Source organism: Colossoma macropomum, unplaced genomic scaffold, assembly GCF_904425465.1.
Source record: "Colossoma macropomum unplaced genomic scaffold, Colossoma_macropomum, whole genome shotgun sequence".
Lineage (NCBI taxonomy): Eukaryota > Metazoa > Chordata > Actinopteri > Characiformes > Serrasalmidae > Colossoma > Colossoma macropomum.
The window spans coordinates 16140905-16161476 of record NW_023494789.1 but is presented as its reverse complement, the minus strand read 5'-3'; the positions used below and the strand labels follow the sequence as shown (position 1 = coordinate 16161476).

The following is a 20572-nucleotide window of genomic DNA, read 5'->3' as shown; positions in this document are numbered from 1 at the left end:
GACTAAGCTGCTAAAACAGCCTGTTTTGAGTTAACTGTTTTTGTGTTGTCATGAAAACCAACATTTATATAGAAACCCACCATTCAACCTACAGAGTGGGGACTCTTTCACATAGCAGTTATAAAGAGTGTTAGAAGCCTGCACAGAGCAGCCAATCAGAGCAGAGGTAGTTTACATATATTAGTCTTAAGGGAACAGTAACTAAAACAGAGTGTTTAATTCTAAGGGACAAAGGGAGGTTGGAAAATGGTCATGTTAAAAGGACTGATAGCTGCTTTTGGTACATACAACAGCACAAACGTCATAAGTGGACAAAGAATTAGTAACGAGAAAAATGTAGGATATAGTCAAGGTTTTAATAGTTAGTTTTCATTGTATACGTGCAAAGTTTTGTAAGTGCCACTTACCATATGTAGTACTGTGCACAGATTTTAGATACCTGAGGAAAATATGTTTAAAAAGCTGTTTAACTTCGTAGTGAGTGTTTATTTGCTCAGTAAAAAATTAATATTACAATAAACATGACTGGTGATGGTATGTATGTCAGTGTGATGACATTTCCAGCCCTCTCCTCAAGGCAGAATTAGTTGTAGTTATCATCCATTACCTGGTTTGGCTGATCAGTGCTTCGTTAAGATAAATCAGGTGTGCTGGTGGTGGATTTTGGGGAAGAAAAACATGCAACATCTGGCAGCATTGAGATGAAATCAGGAAGTAAACCTGTTTTTCATGGAACCAACTCTTACGATACAAAGTAGTTTTTGAAAACAAGAAATTCTCATCACTTTTTACTGTATTTATGTTTAGTGGTATTTATTCTAGTGTCACATGTTGTTTACACACAAAAGCTTTTGCACACAAAAACCTTTGTAGTGGGATCCATTTCCTGTGCCTTTAATAACTTTTTAATCAGTGTGAAACATTTATATAACTATAATACAATAACACTTACATTTATATAAGTATTTCTCATGCATACTTTTGAAATTGCATATTATGGTACAGTTTGCACAAATAACACATTGGTCCAATTTGGACACATGATATCAGGCTAATGTTTCTCCTGTGCTGTCTTGTCACACATGCATAGTTTGGACTCTTGCTCTAGTCTTATCAATAACACATTTAAATTTTTATTAGTGTGTAATTGAATCTGGTTATCTGTTAGCAGAGCCAGCTACTTCATTATACTGAGTAATTAATTCTGGGTGAAAAGATTTTTGGTGTAAGTTATTTTTCCTTTCAGACACTGGTTAGAGCTACAGGCTGAACTCAGAGCCAGGGCCTCTAATCAATGCTAATGATTGATTCTAATTTTAACGCAGGAATCACAGGCCATCTCTGTACTGTACAACACTGTTGTAAGAGCATTCTGTGTAAAAAAATACTTGTGTACTTTACAGTGGTCACTTTGACTAGCAGGCTCTCATACTAGTCATGTGTAGTGAGATGAATAGAATGGCAATCTCTGGCTGTGAAGGATGGCATCTTGTACTTATTTTAAGCATTTGTGGAGCATAGAGACTAATTTAGGTTGGTATTTGGAGTTGGTTTGTGTAGTGAAGGGCAGACATGCTGTAGGAGGGACTTCTGGCTCTTCAGTGGTTGGATGCTGTCTGTTAAAACAACACATCCTCTACAACTCATGCAAAATGTGGAGCAAAAAAGGGAGCTAATATCACTCCCATTTTGAAAGAACTGCACTGGCTGTCTGTATCTATCAGGATAGATTTCAAAGTTCTGTTACTAGTTTTTAAGTCACTGAATGACTGTAAAGCACCCGCTTACATCACAGAGTGTTTATGTTCCAGCACGTGAGCTTAGATCTGCATATACTGGCCTTCTGCAAATACCTTCTGTAAAACACTGTGGAGAGACTCTTTAGGTTGCTATGCTTTTAAAGTGAGGAACTCAGTTCCACCTTTTATCAGGCGGTCAAGCTCAGTGCTCACTTTAAAGAAACATTTAAAGATTTATCTCTTTAACTTAGCATTGAATTAAAACTCTGTCTCTTGGTATTCATCTTTTTAATTTGATCAGTTTCATTTTCTCGTACGAGTTTAAATTAGAACTCATCATTTCTTGTATACTGTTAAGCTTTATCACCTGTCTGCACTATGTGGACAAAATGCCACATATAAAGATGTATAGAGAAATATGATCACATCAGTGAACATTGGTTATGAAATACTTAAAGACTGTCCTGCATTATTTTGACCAAAATGTATGTTTGTTGAATCGTGTGAATTAGGGGTGTGCAATATGGCAATATGATAATATCATGACATTTAAAGACAGTTTTGTGATATACGGAATACACTGTTTCTGAGATTTGATAAGTAGGAAGAGAAGAACCAGTAATTTCTTGTTTATGGAAAAAAAAAAAACAGAATACACTGATTTTTATATGTTTCACATACTGTGGTGTACTAAATTCAGCTAGACTAGACTTGTCTTCAACAAGACTAGTTATGCTCTCTTTGTAATGAGACATTTGGTCAGTGTTCTTCAACCCCAGTTTTTCATTCCTCATGCTTGTAACAGAGTTTTAATTTTGTGATAATTACCTGTATTAATTCAGCTCGTTTGTATTGTTTTCACTGTTATGAATGTAGTAAGCCTGGGATTTAAAGGGGTTACTGTACCGACTGTATTCACGATACACTCAGAAGATGAAATGTGACGTAATTTATCATAAAAACACTAAATATCGTCATATTGTGATCATAACACAAATGCTTTGATTCATTCATTTTATCTGTATGTTCATAAAATACAATTGTGAGCAAAAAAAAATTGGGCTAATTTGCTTGTTGCAACGTTTTGTGATATCAGTATTGCAAAAGGCAATTCCAGTAACATTTAACAAACATGTATATTGTGTAGCTTTTCACTCTCTCAAAAGTTGCCAAAAGGGACTCTTCAGAGCAATACCAAAATGCTTTCATGCATCTTTCAGTGTATGATTCTTTTAAACCTTTTGAAGGGTAAAGAACCTCTATATTCATATTTTTCAAACCATTTATGAACCCTTATTTCTAATAGAGGCCACATGAGCGCATGTGCATGTTTCAGCTTGTTAGCGTTGGGCAGGGCTGAACATGGTACTGAAAGCTGGGGCTTAGCGGATGTGCCCCACTGGCTGCTCCTCTCCATCGAATGTCTGCTCTTCCTCCTGTAGAGCTGGCATCCTCTCTCACAGCGGTACACTCTCTGCTACAGTGTCGTGCACCTTTAGAAATGACTGAGCTACACTGATAATGGGAATCAGAAAAGGCTCCGTGTTCTTTGTTTCTAAGGAAACCCAGCTGAGATCTGAGTCTCATTTTCAGTAGGGAGCTTTGTAGAAACACACAAAAATATTAAAAGCATAAAGGATAAAATTGAGCTATGCTGTATTATAAATAGCATAAAAAATATAGGCAGATATTTATATCATTTCAATCTGACTGAGCTTATGATGCTCCCTTGGTGTTCCTAAGCTGCGCGAAATGATGCTTGCTGAATATACATCCACTAAATAGTGTGCTGTCTTTCTTAGATTCATAGATGGAGTCAGTTATAAAGTTGAACATAGGCTGTTACTTCATTTTACTGAATAACTCAGTTTGAGGTTTTTGGTGTTATTTTTCCTTGCAAATATGGCTAGATTTTATTCAACGCTAAGTAGTTATTTTGATATTTATGCAGATTCTCCTGGCTTTTTGCAAGGAATTGTCAAAAATGAATGCATCTTATTCTATATGCCTGTAAATAATTGGAGGATTGAAGTTTTCTTTTTTTGTTTTCTTATATTCTTATGGTGGTTCTCAAAGTGGCTTAAGACTTAAGGGATGTCACCTTTAATTCAAGGGGATTGGCCACTCGAATATTTTTGGCTAACAGTGGGTTGTTGCATCAGTAGATGGTGCACAAGAGAGCAAACAAAAGGTGGAAAGTTTGAAGATGTGACAAAATTGTCAATGACAGTAAAGCAAGCCATGATGAGGCCCAGAATACATCAATCCGAGACAGTGGCAAAAATTATGTTATCAAAAATCAACTTGTGCTGTACTTTTTGAAGGAGGAATGCACAGGTGAGCTTAGTGATATCAATCAACCTGGCAGGCCATAGTAGGACCCAAACAAAGTATACTTTCACTCCTGGAAAAATGCATATTGAACAGATGAAAACAAAAGAATTACGTTTGATGTAGACATATATATGACTGTCCATAAAAAAAGAATATATCGTATCCAGTGTTTACCACAAGATTCAAATCACTGGTAAGACTCATGAATAGAAAATCATGTTTAAATTTGCTGAAAAGTGCATAAGTCATTTGAGATCTGAGACAATGATTAAATATGTATCAGAGTGGATTTGATCACTTGGATTTTATTTCTGTTCTCAGTAGTACTAGTAGGTAAAACGGTGAAATGAACAGATGCATCTTAACTGTTCAGATCCGTCAAATACCTCAAAACTTACTGAGCAGTGCTATACATTGCCAAAGAACAATGGCCTGAATCTCACAACTAAAGCAATTAAATTTCCCAGGGCCGAAAAGTGGAATGTTTTTAACCGCACAAGTCACTCTAGGTGGGCAGTTGTGGGGGTTGGAGGTTAGGGAACCAGCCTTGTGACCATAACGTCGCCGGTTCGATCACCTGAGCCGACAGTATGTGACTAAAATGCCCTTGAGTGAGGCACCTAACACCATGGTTAGGGCTTCCCTCTGCTCTGGACAAGTGTTTCTGCCCCCCTAGTGTGTGTGCATTCACTACTGTGTATGTCGGGTTTCACTGTACATATGGGTTAAATTGCGGAGGTGAAATGTTCCCGTTGTGGGACTAATAAGGGATTTAAAAATAAATAAATAAAAGTCAATCATGCAGCTTGAAACCCAGCAGCATCACTTCAGTGAGTATAAGCTTGAAGGCAGAAAGCACCTTAAAACACTCATGAATGGCTGCATTACAGGCCTGGCCAGGTGACATCTGGAGAGATGAGTGGGTCACAGAGGCACTGTCCACCCCTGGCATTAACATACGTCTTAGGTGATCGTATCACCAGTGGGCAACACTTAAGTACAGGTGTGAACGAGGTCCAAGTTGTCTTAGAGACCCAGATTGCTCAAACCACCTTCAGAGGTGATCAGTGATCCATATATCTGCATAACTGCATAACATTTGTGTTGTGAACACTGAAGTTTCTTGACAACATCGAATGACCACCTTAATCAATTGCAGCATCAAAGAAGAGTGTGAAGCATCTGCATAGCTCCTTTCTTTGTCCTCTGTCTTCTTTGCAGTCTGTGTGCCTTGTGTAACAGCTCTTACATGTAGATGTGCAAAGACTCTCGGCACATTTTTGCCTGACAACAGACACAGCAAGCGACTGGTTTCCTCTAGTTAGGATGTCTGATCATAAGTTACAATATCTGAAATCCTGTCTACAGTCACATGCAGAAGTTTTCTTTTCTTTCTGTCTAGCTATTCATCTATCTAGCTTATGATTTACATCGTTTTTATGCTCACACCATTTAGTGACCCCTCGTGCCCTGTGGATGGGAACGTTGTCATCCAGGCCACTCTGATCAGGAGATAAATGGTCATTATAGGATAAAGATGATCAGTCACAATACCCTTGTATTGATTTTGTATTGATTGATTGTATTGACAACCCTCTTTCGAAGCCACTTGAGACTCTTTCAAAGCCACTTGAGGCGCTTTCACGCCTACCTTGTTTGGTGCGGACGTATTGAACTTTTCTTTAGTTCAGTCCATATTGACAGGTGTGAACAACCTGTTTTAACATTTGACTAGAAACTTATATTGTTCTTCGAGCAACAATAAAGGCAGATAAATAATAGCAGAGCAATGTATTTGATTTTGCCACATGGATTGTGCCAAGCATCCTAGCTGCTTAAACTCAAATTGGCAATTCTTTCAAAATAAAGATGCACAGATGAAGTAAGGTGTAATTTAATTTCTTAGATTGTGATTCATATATGTAGGTGTTTCTGTTTTAAATCAAAGTAGAGGTATAACATTACATGTCTGAGGGACAGATCTGAATCATGTACAGTGATAGACAAGTGAAAGACCATGTTTTTTTTTCCTTCTAATGTAAGAGTGCTATATCCCTGCCACTGACCAATCAATGAACACCCACAATTTGGTGCACTTTAGCCACTCTGATGTGAAACCAACAGAACCATAGGTTTTTCTTTTTATTTCTTACTGTATATACATAACAACGGCGCACACACGCACACACACCACCAGCACCACCACCACCGCCACCGTACACATACATTCATATATCACCGTTTGGCTTTCAGCCGACTTCACGGTGGCCTATATTACATATAGCAGCCTGTATCTCCAGATGGTGCATGACATTAACTTGGAAGAATGAAGCATTAACCTCAGACCTTTTAATTGCTTTGTGGTTTGATAAAGTTAAAACCAAACTGGGATTTGGAATATAAACTGCTTCTTTGTTCTGAATCGTTTGTGAGATTGCTGAAGGGTGAGATGTATGGAGAGAGCTGCCTCATTATCGCAGTATAAGGCAGTGTTTAAAGCAGTGACACTAATTTTATGTGCTTTTATGAGCTACTTAATATGATATTCACACAAACTCACACATAAAACATGTTCACTGAAGGGGAGATCTGTCACACACTGTGCACGCTCAAATCTTTTATAATGAGTTTTGAAACCAATCTTGGAAGTATGGGATGAGATCAATATTCATTTTGTTCTTCTATTTTTAACCTGCTCTTCTGCTCTTTGAAATGTTCTTTTCTCTGCTACATTGTGAAGCTTTTCAGCTTTAATTTTAGCTTTTGTCATCAAATTGTGCAAATGACAAAATAGAAATTTAGTATGCAGAACATTTGAAGATGTGTTTTTTTCTGTACATGGATCAAATGAAAAAGAAGAAAACACGTTTATTATTTAAAGCTTTTTTGTTGAGATCCCTTTATGTGTCTCATCACAAATTTCTTTTGTGGGCCCTTTCAAAAGTGACTCTGTATTTGCTGTCAGATGTCATTGGTAAATCATTTCCATGTCCATTTAGATTTTCCCTTTGCTTTTGGTCAGTGCTGGGCGTTGTATTGTTTATACCAGTATACCAGTGTAATATACAAATATGTTTATAGCAGTATACCCAATAATACTGAAGAAAACAAAACTGCAAAAGCAGTTTAAAATACATAAAACCTCAATATATATATTAAGTGAGCAAAGTTTGCTTTCTGTCTGGTTAATGTTTACAATACTGTGTCAGTTTCCCTTTTTAATGTAAATTTAAGAGAAGCAAAACAGATCGATCAGAACAAGCTACAGTACTGTGCAAAAATCAGAGACCACACTTCATGTATTTAATTTCCAGTTAAAACGTTATGTACAAGTTATTCATTTTAGATGTGAGGCCTACATAAGGAAGGGGAAAGTCAAGAGGAAAATGAGTTGGGGAAAAAAAAACGAGTTTACAAAACTGGAGATCAAAAAAAAATTCTTAAAATGTGTAGAGAAAATGGGAGTGCAGACAAAACCTGATTGACCACCACAACTGTCACCATTGGGTAAACAGTACTTATTTGAGTGTGTTTGGGATTTTTCAATCGTGAGAAGCAGAAAATGCAGCCAACTTCTTACTGATATTTGCAGATATGGAAAAATATCCCTGCCAATTTCTTTGAAAAACTGAAAGAAAGTCTCCTGAAAAGAATGGAAGCTGTAGTGAAGATAAAAAGTGTACACAATAAATACTGGAAAAAAATAATTATATTTAGTTGTTTGAGGCTTCTGTGTAATTTCCATCTAAATTTGTTTTCTGCCCTTTTTCCTGACATAGGAAAAAGAATAGCTTGTACTTAATGGCTATTCTGACTGGAAATTAAATAAATGAAGGGTGACTTTTGCACAGTACTTTACATCAACTTTGTCAGGCATTCTTTAAACAAAGCATACCAGTACTGTCAGTAGGCCAAAGCTACTATAAAATTATAGTATTATTACAGCAAAAAAAATTATTACAGTATTTGCTTTTTAACAGGCCAAACTGGCATTTTAAATCTTTAAACAAGTTGGTTGAATTCTTAATGAGTTTTAAATAACATGAAATCAAACACTGAATAAATATCACTGGACTCACAGTTTATGACAGTATTTTTTAGGCATGCACCAATCATGACTTTTTATGGCTGTTTCAGGTTTCTTTTACAGCCTTTTTTTTTTTTTGTGAGAACACCTGAAGCACACTGGCACATTTTCAGTACTTTTATTAGCCAGACATGCTCTTTAATGGGCTAAACTGGCATTTTAGATTTTCGAATTAAATAATTCAAAAATGTAATAATTTGCTACATTGAAAGTAAGAGACAGCTGTCACATACTTACGCTACAGCGCTTTGATGTAGCTGTAGCAGCAGCTTTCAGAATTCAAACTGAATTGGCTCATCTTATTTACATCATAATTGCAACACATTGGCCAGAATAAAAAAAATAATAATTCAAATTTCTGGTTGCATGTTTGGACCAAAATCTGCCAGGTCTAGTCTTGTATATCACACAATTCTGATTGTGCTCCCCCTAATTAAATTTTAGTGGTAATGACCAGTAGGGGTGGGCGATGTGGCAAAAATATCACATCATGATACTTTCAGACATTTTGACAAAACACGATATACATCGCTATATTTTGACACAATGAACCAGTAATGGCACATTTAAAACTGCCAACTGTGAGTACAATGCTTTTCTTCTGTGTTTCACGTAATATGCCACACTAAATCCAGTTAAACAGGACTAATTATGTCTCTAATGAAACCTGCAGTTAGTCACTGTTCTTTAAGTAGTGACAGTATCGATGCTTAAGCGAAGCATATCACGACAGTAAAAATTTATCATGAGAATGATAAAATATCATCATATTGGCCACCATTACCGCCCAGCACTGCTGTAATCATGCTGTGGGTTTTGTTTTGATGACCACCCCACCCCAATCTCCCTGCTCTCTCCTTCTCTTTTAGCTCTGTTCTGTTTTATTCCGAAGATTTGACCACTGTGATTCTGTAGGAGCTCTCATGATCGTCAGTGCGGCTGAATGTCATCTGGCCTGAACTTTGACCTCTGCTGTTATTGTTTAGCAGGCAGATGCCGTTCCTCCCCCTGCTCCCATAATCCCTGTGATCCCCATCTCGCCTGTCCCAGCCGACACCACTGTCATCCCTGCACCCACGTCACAGGTCTTTTTTTTTTTCCCTTTCTCTCTCTTTCTCTCTCCCTCTCTCCCTCTCTCTCTCTCTCTATCTCTCTCTCTCTCCCCTCATGTATTCACTCCTCCCACTTCCATGATTCTCCTCTTGACTTTGAGAGATTATTGAGAGAATGCCATGTAATGTCACTGATGTGCACTTGTACCACCACAGCCATTGTGCAAGTGCAACGGGTGCTGTTTGTCTGCAGAAGGATTTAGTTTGGGCTGGCTTGTTACATTTATGCTTGAGGATTGCATATTCTGCAGTATGTTATGCTGTTTATGGACACAGTCTGTGCTGTTAATCTCTTGCAAATGCCAGTGTAATACGCTATCAACATGCCTAGAGTAAGTGATCGTCTTTTCTGTGTTGTGTTGCTTCTGCTGACATGGTTGCTTTTGATTTATTCTTTATGTAAGCCATTAAATGCTCATGACATTAGATTTTGTGAAGTGAATAAGTATAATGTGCAGTGAGCATGCTAGTATGTGCTAACCTCATTAGAGATGCTGACTGTGTTATGTCTCTTTTCCAGGCGAGCCCGGCCCCAGTGTTGGTGAACACAGACAGCCTTGACACGTCTCCATATGTGAGTCCATACGTGAGTGGAAATAGTTCTATTTTTTATTCAAATTACGAGCAGGTCCGGTATGTCAAGATTACAGTGATGTAGCAGTGTGTTTAAAAATAGTAAAAATTGCACTGAATCCTGGTGTAGTGGCTAGCTCCGAAATCGGAAGTGGTCATTTGCTCACTAAGACAGATTCCTCATCACCTCTTATTTTCCAGGCTGAGAGAACTTTAAAAAGTGAAAATGATCATTGATGCAGGTGTTTTCAAGGTTGTTTTCTTGCAAACCAAAAATTTTGGTCTGTCTGCAGCGTCTTTGCCAAAACTGTCTTTGTCCACTTTTCCTAGAGCGAACCAGACTGAATTGTCCAGCCATTTTGAGGCTCAGCAGAGACTATTCATCAGGGTTTATTGTTTTTTTTTCTACATGACCCCTCTTCATCCCATTCTTCTCTTTGCCTCAGCAGTCTCTCATAATCCCTGTCCTCCTGAGTGCCAAAAGGCCCACTGTGTTCACTGCTGTCATCCCTCATCAAAAGAGTTTCTCCCTCACTGTGGAGACTAGCATTAGCCGGATCACATAACACTGCTGTCTTGAGGAAATTTCAGCACAGAAGGATTTCTTCCTTTTCAAATTACTTTGGAGTGACCTCATTAAATCAAATTTTCCTCTTGACCAATATGTTTTCTTCTTGTTGTGAGCTTTTGGTGGATTTCCTTAAAGGCATACACTAAAATGTTTGTGTCATACCTACCTGCAGTTGGGTTATTAGTTGACAGTTGGATATTTTTAAGATGGTGCATGGTAGATCATCACTGTATTGGAAACGTATAGCACTGGATGATATATACTGGTAAACCACCAATACGAGTATTGATGGATAACAAAAACTAACTGCAATGCTTGCCTATTTTTGTTAACTTTTACAATTATATATAAAGTTACCTTTGATGTATTTTTAAGAGAAGCAGGACAGAACAAAAGAGTCCAGTGAAAATTAGTTACAGTCTTATGCAGATGTTTGAACAGCCCTGTTTTGTTGGTTGTTTTGTGAAAAGTTAAGTGAAAAGTTAATCCGCTCTTTATAAGAAACTAACATAAATATGGCATTTGTCTGCTAATTTTAGTGTGTAACTTTCTTTTTTTTTGCTTAGTTTAACATTTTGTAAAAAACATACAATCGATGTTCCATAACTTTTTCATGGGCCAAAAGTGTTATTTTTTTTCCCTCAACATGTTAAATTGTGCAAATAAACAGTAATTGTGCACAAAAACATGCAGAAGTGCGTTACCTGTAGAAGATGTGTTTGTGCTTCAGGGGTACCAATTTTTTTGCACTTATTTTCACTTAGAAAATACAATCCCATTTCCAAAAAAGTTGGGACACTGTGCAGAATGTAAATAAAATAGAATGCAATGATATTCAAATCATGTAAACCAAATTTTTAAAAGAAAATACAACAAAAACAACATATCAAGTGTTGAAACTGAGAAATTGTATTGTTTTTTGAAAAATATATGACCATTTTGAATTTGATGCCAACAACACATTCCAAAAAAGTAGGGACGGGGACATATTTACCACTGTGTTTCATCATCTCTTCTTTTACCAACCCTCTGTAAGTGTTTGGGAACTGAGGAGACACTGCTGTAGTTTTGAAAGTGAAATGTTTTCACATTCTTGCTTAACATATGATTTCAACGGCTCAACAGTTCAGGGTCTCCTGCATTTTTCATTTCATAATGTGCCAAATGTTATCAGTGGTGACAGGTCTGGACTGCAGGTAGGCCAGTTTAGCACCCAGACTCTTTTAATATGGAGCAGTGCTGTAGTAATACATGTAAAATGTGGTTTGACATTGTCTTGCTGAAATAAGCAAGGACTTCCCTGAAAAAGACGTTGTCTGAACAGCAACGTATGTTGCCAAAACACGTATATATCATGTACAATCATGAATACTGGCTTTTGAACTGTGCACTGATAACAACCTGAGTGGCCTTTAGCTCGGAGGTCACAGCCTCCATGATTTCCAAAAAGAATTACAAATGTTGATTTCCTGGACCACAGGACACTTTTCCACTTCCCCTCAGTTCATTATAAATCAGCTTGGGGTTTCTGGATCCTATTTATATTTGGTTTCTTCTTTGCATTGTAGAGTTTTAAGTTGCATTTGTTGATGCAGCGATGAACTGTTTTCATAGACAGTGTTTTTCAGAAGTGTTTCTGAGCCCATGCAGTGATTTCCTCTACAGAATCGTGTCTGTTTTTAATGCAGTGCCACCTGAGGGCCCAAAGATCACGACCAGCAAATACTGTTTTTTGGCCTTGTTCCTTGCCGTAGATGATGAAAAGCAAAAGTTCTTTGCTTTTTTATTCAGTGAAATGTTATTCTTGAATTGTTGCACTGTTTGCCCGCACAGTCTTTCACGGAGTGGTGATCTCCTCCTCATCTTTACTTCTGAAAGACTCGGCCTCTCTGGGATGCTTTTTTATATCCAGTCTTGTTACTGACCTGTTGCCAATCAACCACCAGGTGTTTTAGCATTACACAACTTTACCAGCCTTTTGTTGCCCCCGTCACAACTTTTCAAAATTCAAAATGGGCATATATTTGTTAAAAAACGATCAAATTTCTCAGTTTCAACATCTGATATGTTGTCTTTGTACTATTCTCAATAAAATATAGGGTTTAAATGATTTGCATATCATTGCATTTTGTTTTGATTTAAATGTACCAACTTTTTTGGAAATGGGGTTGTATACGAAACATGTCATTTGACCAGGGTGGCCCAAACTTTTTCATATGACGCATGTCAGGTTTATAAGACATCCTTTTAGCTTAGACCAGTACTCAGGAATCATGGGTTCATTTGAAATTTTGTAAAATATGATAAGTAATTTAATCAAGATTGCACAGCACTAGAATCGTTATTGGCATCCACGTGATCATTACCAGTGAAACGTTAGCGTTAGTGTCCTTAGCTCAGTCATTCGGTAGTTCAGTTCTACTCTGGAATGATGCATGGGCGGTGAAAAGACATGCTGCTGTTTTTTTTTCCACAGCTAGCTGTTCCTTTGTCAACACTGTAATACGCTATTTGAAGCAGCCTTGGCATGTTTTTATTCTTTCGAGTGCTCCTTGTGTGAGTGTTTGAGTGGAGATGGGAGTGTGTGCTCTTTGCTGGTAGTGCTTTCACTGCTCACTGTGGCAGGTCTTAAGGGATTCCTTTATGCTGAAGCTGTGATATCGATGGCTGCTAATGCCCAAGTTCTTTCCTGTGCTCTGTCATATCTCTGTGGACCTGTTCAAACTGCACCCTAGGGTTAGAGCTTAAGATGAGACAGAGAAGTGCTGATGGCCATGTCCTGTAGTGCAAGTTTGTGTATCTTGATTGGGGCTACATCTCATAAAACTGCAGAGCCTGATGGAAACTGTCATATAATAGAGAGCTTTCAAAGTGAAACTCGATCTACAATCTCAAAATGTTTTTTTCTAGGGCTGGCCCGAACAGTCCTTTACACACTTTGAATATTCATTGACCACACGAATACTCAAATACTAAAAACAGTAATATTGGAAGAATTTTAGTCATCTGTCTAGACACGCCTCTTATGTCCATAAAAACATGAGCCCTTCTGACCTGTCATGCTTTGTTTTTTTTCACTTGTGTGCGCGAGTGAAGTGTAAACTCCAAAGAGATTCAGGTAAATCACACGCACTCACTTTCTACGGTTTCTAATCTATGTTTAAAATAATAGTTTACTTAAATGCGATAGCTCCTGTGCTGTACTAAATGTGTGGAGGCTACTTTTCTCTGATACAGAGGTAAAAACTTGATTTCGTCACAGTGAACAGATCTGCTGTGCTGTCAAGTTTTAAACCTGCAGTAAAATTGTTTAATTTGAAAAAAAAAACAGAAAAAATAGCCGATCTTCCTGCCTTAAGCGGTTACGGAGCTGAGTTAAGAGGCAGTGCATATTGAACGTGTGTCAGTTCTCGGATTAGAATCACTTTGCTCTTACCTGTTTGAGATGATCCATTAAACTTGTTGTGACTGCGTGATAGACCAACCTCCTATCACGTTTCACACTGAGCATTTTTCTTGTCATCCAATAACTTGAAGTGCTCCCACATCTGAGTTTTCAGGAAACTCTGCTGTTTTAGTTTGTGGTCACGTGGAAAGCAGTGCAGTTATTTGCGCTCTGAGGTGAGGTGACATGCATAGCTGACATGTATGTATAATGCATATATGTATTGTAGATATTTTCCTTATATATAACTGTTCTATCTAAATGTCTTTGCTGTTAAAATGTATTTTAGGCTACAGTTTTTGTGGCTTAGAACAGATGAATTTTTTAAAAAAGTAGAGAAGTGAATACCAATATAACGAACGTCACACATACAAATGTTAAATAGACTATGGAAGTTCTAGGACAGTAACAATAACCAATCATTTAAACCTTGTTGTAGCTGATAGCTGATATAATTCAGACTGTAACCATATATAAAATACAGTGAGTGCAAGATGGTTTAAGACACTAAAGATGGATCGTTGACTAATTTTACATAACCTAGGAAGCCTTGTGGGCCAGAAAAGTTCTTAGTCACAGGGGGCGGTGGGAGCGGTGTTGCCGGCCCAAACACTTTCGTTGCTCATACAGTCGAATACCGCCGGCCCAGGTAGGCCCACAGCAGTAGTACAGTGTCACCCATGTGGCCCAGGCAGCCATGTAGCTACTGTTTAGCACCGAACAAGCAGCCGGTGCAGGCTGTCTCGTAGCTCATCGTCGCTCAAGCAGCCACCCCAGAAAGGCTCTGAGCAACATAAGTTGAAGTATCAGGCAATAATAATAATAATAATAATAATAATATTGGCTGCTGATATATTGTGCACCCCCCAAAACAGGTTTTTCATCTGTTTATCTCCCCAGAAATTCTTTTACGCTATAGCTTTATGCTAAGTCCTGGGTTTAAAGACCTTGTTCTAGTGGTGGAGTATAAACTCTGAGGGCTGTGTTGGTAGAAATAAAAATAGTATTGAGCAGGGCTGACGCGGGGCCTGTCCCATCCACCCCCCCACTGCCCCCACCCCTTGGCCTCTATGCCCTCTCCTCCTGCCTCTCGACACCACTGATGTCACAAGCAGATGTTTTCTGTGACAGGGAGAGGGGAAAAGCATTTGGTATTTAAGGTCTTAAAAAGTGCCATTTGGGGGCTTAAAGCAGAGCCTGTGGGATCATACAGAAATAACGTTAAGGGAGCCTGTTACATAACTGCTGGGCTTTTTGGGCTTTAGCCTTGTTTGGCATGTGTTTTTTTTTTCCCCCCCATTCATCAGCACTTGCAGTGATTCCGTTTAGGCTATGTTGTCTATTTCAGAGGTCTCATGCTGCATACCCTAAGAACGCACTGCTCTTACATGGAACCTTATAGGTCCCCATTGCATATATGCCTTGAAAACTCTTCTTACTTTTGGTTTAATTACTTCTCACTCGTAGCTCATTTGAAGAAATTGTTGAAAGTGCAGTTTCTCAGCTTTCAATCGATACTGCATTTGTGCTTCTAAGTAGAGGCGGAGGTATTTTATTTCGATTTGGATTTGATGAAGCGTTATTGTTGTGCATACCATCTTTTTTTGTGGAAAGAAAACAAGATCCCCTTGATATTTTTGACCCGTTTTTATCTTTTGAGGTAGAGCAAGTTTTCAACCATCATTTATTATGCTACTAACTGTATAACTGTGTAATTATGTAATTACTTAAAGAGTTATGTAATGTAAATCAGATGTATTGCGTATGTAATGTGGAAGACCAGGCCTGTTGGTAGATTCAATCATTTTTCATTTCTCACTGAACGCTGGCCTGTTTGAGACTAACTTGTGGTTGTTGCTCCTTTAAAGGGAAGTTCCACCAACCTTTCAAAATTTCTGCATAATTGAATGGTAAAGATGTAAGCAAACTAATTCGGAGTGGTTTGATGTGAAATGCTCTGTTTCAGAGAAACTAACTTAGAGAATTGTTCACAGTTGTGAACATGAAATAGTTATGAATACTCTGCTTGATGTCTGACATTATTTTACAAAAGTTTTTATAAAAATGTTTGGCATAAGAGATACATTCATGTTAAAGGTGTACATGAAGAGTGTTGTAAGGCAAAGTAGCCCCTTAAACAAAACTTTTTTCAGATTTCCAGTATTTTACTATTATCAACAATACATAAAACTCAGAAGACATGTGTAGGTTTACTGGTGGTTTTGGATTATAAATAAACTGGTTGTGTTTGTGTTGTGAACGTCTTGGCCCCTGGTTTCTATCACCATCCCTGTGAATAAATCCCAGTTAGTAAGATTCTCCACAATGCACCATTTCACATCAAACTTTTAATTACTTTGTTTACATCTCAGCTCTTGAATTTTGTAGAAATGTTGACAAATCATTGGAGTTAATAAATATAATAAATATGATGCTGAGTTATAATTGGGAGGAATAACTCTGAAGCTTCCTATAACAGAAACTGCCGCTGGTGCTGGTTCAGTTATCAGGGCAAGTGAACAGAGCGCAGTATTTTCTCTGGTTTTCTCACTTACGCCACACACCTGTTTTATAAGCTTGCTATAACTTTTCTCTCTCAGGTTATAGGGGGGTGAGGTTAGGAGGATAGGAGATTTTTATCTGGTTGGTGTAGTGTAACACCATTGCTATCCAGCAAACTAAAAACTATTTAAAACTAAGTATGTTTGGTATCAAAGTTTGTTAAGTGTGGACTTTTTTGTATTAAATAACTTTTAGCTGTACAAACTGTTCCAGTCCAAACTGTGACAGCAGAGGGTGGAACAGGCACTATTGCTTTATTGTATTAATATTTAATAATATTTAATGTTTATTTGTCCTTCAGGTGAATGGAACGGAAGCTGATTATGAATATGAAGAAATTACACTTGAACGAGTAAGTGCATTTTGTTTAAAAAAAAAAGCTCTCCTCTACCAGACAGATTTCTTTGTCACAGCTTCCTCACAAGCACACATACTTTGAAATAATTGCACTATGAAACACGTTTTAAAAAATAAGGCATGAAATATCTGACTCAAGGTTTTAATCATGACACTCATGGAGTCTTCACAAAATTTTTCTTCATTTAAAGTGATTTAATCATTTCAGTGCCTGCTGAGCAGTTGTAGTTCACATTATTGCATTGTTTGCTCTTCTTCAGGCCTCTGAAGTTATACTTAATGTTTAAGAACAGTAGTCCTAAGTGTAAATGCTGTGTTCTCTAAGTCATTATGTGATGTGTAGTGTTCGTAAACATGTAACAGTCTGTCAAAGAAACCAGAGACAGTTTTGGAGAAGTGCAGCTTCTGCCGGGCAGGTTTTAAAAAGTATTCTCCGACACATATGGATGTGATTTGATTCTAAAGTGAGCTTTCCCAGCAGTGGACAAGAGGACTGGTTGTATGTACTGTCTGTGGGTGAATTCACATTTCTATAGTAGAAATATAGTATATATAGTAGCCTGTGTTAGGAAACAAGACATATTTTAGACTATCCTAAGGAACTAGACTGATACATTTTGGGTCAGTTTCTCGGTCAGGGATTGAGCCTAGTCCTGAAATCATAATTCAAATGAGCAAAATCTCATTTAAAAATTCTGCTTTGGTAGCGTGTTTTGGATATTTAATGTATAATATTATTGTAATTTGTTTAAAAATTTTGTTCAAAAAATTATCTTTTTTTTTTCTCCCTCCCCCATAACGCTCTCTTTGTTCTCTTGTTCTCTTTCCTTTTCATACTTTCTTTTTCTTTCTTCCTCTCTTTCCAACACTCTCACACAATCTCTCTCTCTCTGTCAGGGTAACTCTGGCCTGGGGTTCAGTATTGCAGGTGGCACCGATAACCCCCACATCGGTGAAGACCCCAGCATCTTCATCACCAAAATCATCCCTGGTGGAGCTGCTGCCCAGGATGGCAGGCTCAGGTCAGCCAGCATGCCACATACAGACACCCAATCCCACATCAGCCTCTTGAATACTCCTTTTATTAATATTCATATTAATCTATGGATCATTCTCCTGAATTTAGCTCACATTTACAGTTCAAAACACGTCGCATAACTCAAAAATGGTAGTTAATGCATGGCAAAGTTGTGTTTGCTACATGACTAGAAAACATAGCTTTGAACAATTGAACACATAAAATCATAATATCTTGCATTAAAAAACAAAAAAGATGACTGAATTGCAGAAAATGTGTTTTAGCCACACCCCTGCATTTTAGAACAGGAAGTGAACTACTGAAACACATATTCTCTGCACTTTAGTAAACTACAGTAGCTATTTGATTTTTTTTACTTGTGATCATTTTTTTAAATTGTTGACATTCACTTGAAAAGAAATAGTATGTAAATATATCAAAATATATTACAAAATCATAAATATTTTGTAAAAAATGGTGTTTAAAAAAAGACAGACGAAATTTAGATTTAGGGGTTAGTGTTTTAGGGGTTAGTCTTCATTAACTATGCATCCACACGCCTTTTCTAATTAGTGGATTCATGTGTTTGTAATACCTATAGAAAAACATTATCAATAGTACACAACCCTGACATTGCTATACCCAGCGGCATGTGTTGACTATAGGAGTATAAAGTCCCCCAGTGTTGAACTGTGGAGCAGTAAAACTGTGTTTTCTGGAGAGATGGACCTCCATCCAATCCCTTTGGGATGAGTTGGAGTGGCGTTTGTGATCCAGAACTAATCATACAACATTAGTACCTGACCTTACTAATGGTCTTTTGGCTGAATGCAATCAAATCCTCACAGCAATGTTCCAACATGTAATGTAAAGTAGAGACTTACTTCAGCAGGTCCACTCTCTGTTAACACTGTTGTTCATGGAAGAAATATATGAGGGATGAGCTGGACACATACAAACATACAGTGGATGGTACAAAACCCAGAGCCCAGCCAGAATGGCCATTATGTACTAGTTATTCGATTTTCAGGAAATCTTTGATGGAAGATAATCCACTTACACAAAGAAGGAAAAGTCAAAAGAAAAAACTAGAGTTAAAAAAATATTGAAAGAGAAAACGGGACTCAACCGTGCAAGACCTGGTAGACCACCAAAACTGTCACAGTCAGATCTTCGGAAGGTAGCATAAAATCAAGCTCCACTCTTGCTTCAGATCAGAAAAAATCCACAGGTGTTTCTGTCCATCCTTCCACTCTGAGAAGACAACTTAACACTATGAGTCTGAAAGGATGTGTAGCTGTCAAGAAGCTGTTACTTGGAAAAGGAATACAAAAATTTGCAACTCAAACAAAGAAGCTACTGGTGTTCTCAGAATGATGGACTAGCCACCTCTGTCCAGACCTCAACATCACTGAATGTGTTTGGGGTTACTTGAATCATGAGAAGTAGACAAGGTGACCAGCTTCAAAGACTGAACTTTGGAGGTGTGGAAAATGTTTCCTGCAGATTTTTTTGAAAAACTGAAAACAGCAAGTCTCTGAAAGACTTGGAAGCTGTAATAAAAGCAAAGAGTGGACGCACTGAACAGTGAAAATATGATGTATTTAGTCGTTGATGCTTCTGTTGTAACTTTAAAATGTACTTAGTCTTTTGCTTTTTGTGTAACTCTAAAAAATGAATAACTTGTACCAAATTGCCATTTTACCTGGGGATTAAATAAATGCAGGGTGTACTCTGACTTTGTACAGTTACTGTATAGCGCATCACAGTGTATAATTTCCACTCCTGGAGGGCAGGCGTCCAGCACTGTTTGATGACATCCCTGCTCCTACATACTTGATATATATCATCAGTTAATTACCAGATTCTGTAGGTGTGTTAGAGCAGGGAAATCACCAAACTGTGTAGCCCCTCAGGAACAAAACTGATGACCCCTGGCGTGTCATGCTGTTATTTCCACCTGTGCAGACTTTTTTTTTTGTCTGTCTGTTTTCCTCCGCCCTTTTGCATGCAGAGTGAATGACTGTATTCTGCGAGTAAACGATGTAAACGTGAGAGATGTAACTCACAGTAAAGCCGTGGAGGCGCTGAAGGAGGCAGGCTGCATCGTCAGACTATATGTCCGAAGAAGAAAGCCTGGCTCCGAGAAAATTGTGGATATAAAACTTGTCAAAGGTCCTAAAGGTAAAATCATCTTTCATTTTTACTGCGAAATAAAAGTCTGTCTCTGTTTCATTGCAGTCTGTGCTAGGGAATAAACACATTTATCTAAATGAGGTTTTACACAGCAGTGAATACAGTTATGCTAAAGCAATTAATTTTCATTGTGCATGTCATTGCTTGCGCAGTAGCTGTTGAAGGACGTCTTTTGCCCACAAGCATCCTCTCTGAAAGTGACACTGTCTGACCTATAAACTGTTATAAAGTAAAGTGTATATCTCCCCTTTCTTCCTCTTTTCTTGGACTCTTGATCCTCAGGGCTAGGTTTCAGTATAGCAGGAGGTGTAGGAAACCAACACATTCCTGGGGACAACAGTATCTATGTCACCAAAATCATCGAGGGAGGAGCTGCCCACAAAGATGGGAGGCTGCAGATCGGAGATAAACTTGTTGCAGTAAGTCTGTCATAAGACTCCCAGTTCCTCCACACAAGCATAAAAAATAAAAATAAAATCAGTTGTATGCAGTCGAATGTGTTGTTGAATTTCTATGTAAAATTAATTTAAAACATCTTCTTCAGAGACCAAACATCTGCACATTTTAATGCAATTACT

The 20572-nt window shown here is 37.9% G+C and overlaps 1 protein-coding gene across 13 annotated transcripts in view; it reads left to right on the top strand.

Annotated features, from left to right (window-relative positions):
- dlg1 (discs, large homolog 1 (Drosophila)) overlaps window positions 1-20572 on the top strand; it is a 163567-nt gene that overhangs the window by 91674 nt on the left and 51321 nt on the right. For 4 of the 13 annotated variants that reach the window (XM_036570279.1, XM_036570281.1, XM_036570278.1 and 1 more), the window contains 6 exons: window positions 9147-9245; window positions 9793-9858; window positions 16725-16775; window positions 17678-17802; window positions 19813-19982; window positions 20277-20413. In XM_036570279.1, coding sequence (XP_036426172.1) covers window positions 9147-9245; window positions 9793-9858; window positions 16725-16775; window positions 17678-17802; window positions 19813-19982; window positions 20277-20413 — 648 coding nt within the window. Of the gene's footprint in view, window positions 1-9146; window positions 9246-9341; window positions 9605-9792; window positions 9859-16724; window positions 16776-17677; window positions 17803-19812; window positions 19983-20276; window positions 20414-20572 lie in introns of those variants that run through there. The other 9 variants (XM_036570288.1, XM_036570287.1, XM_036570286.1 and 6 more) reach the window with 5 other exon arrangements.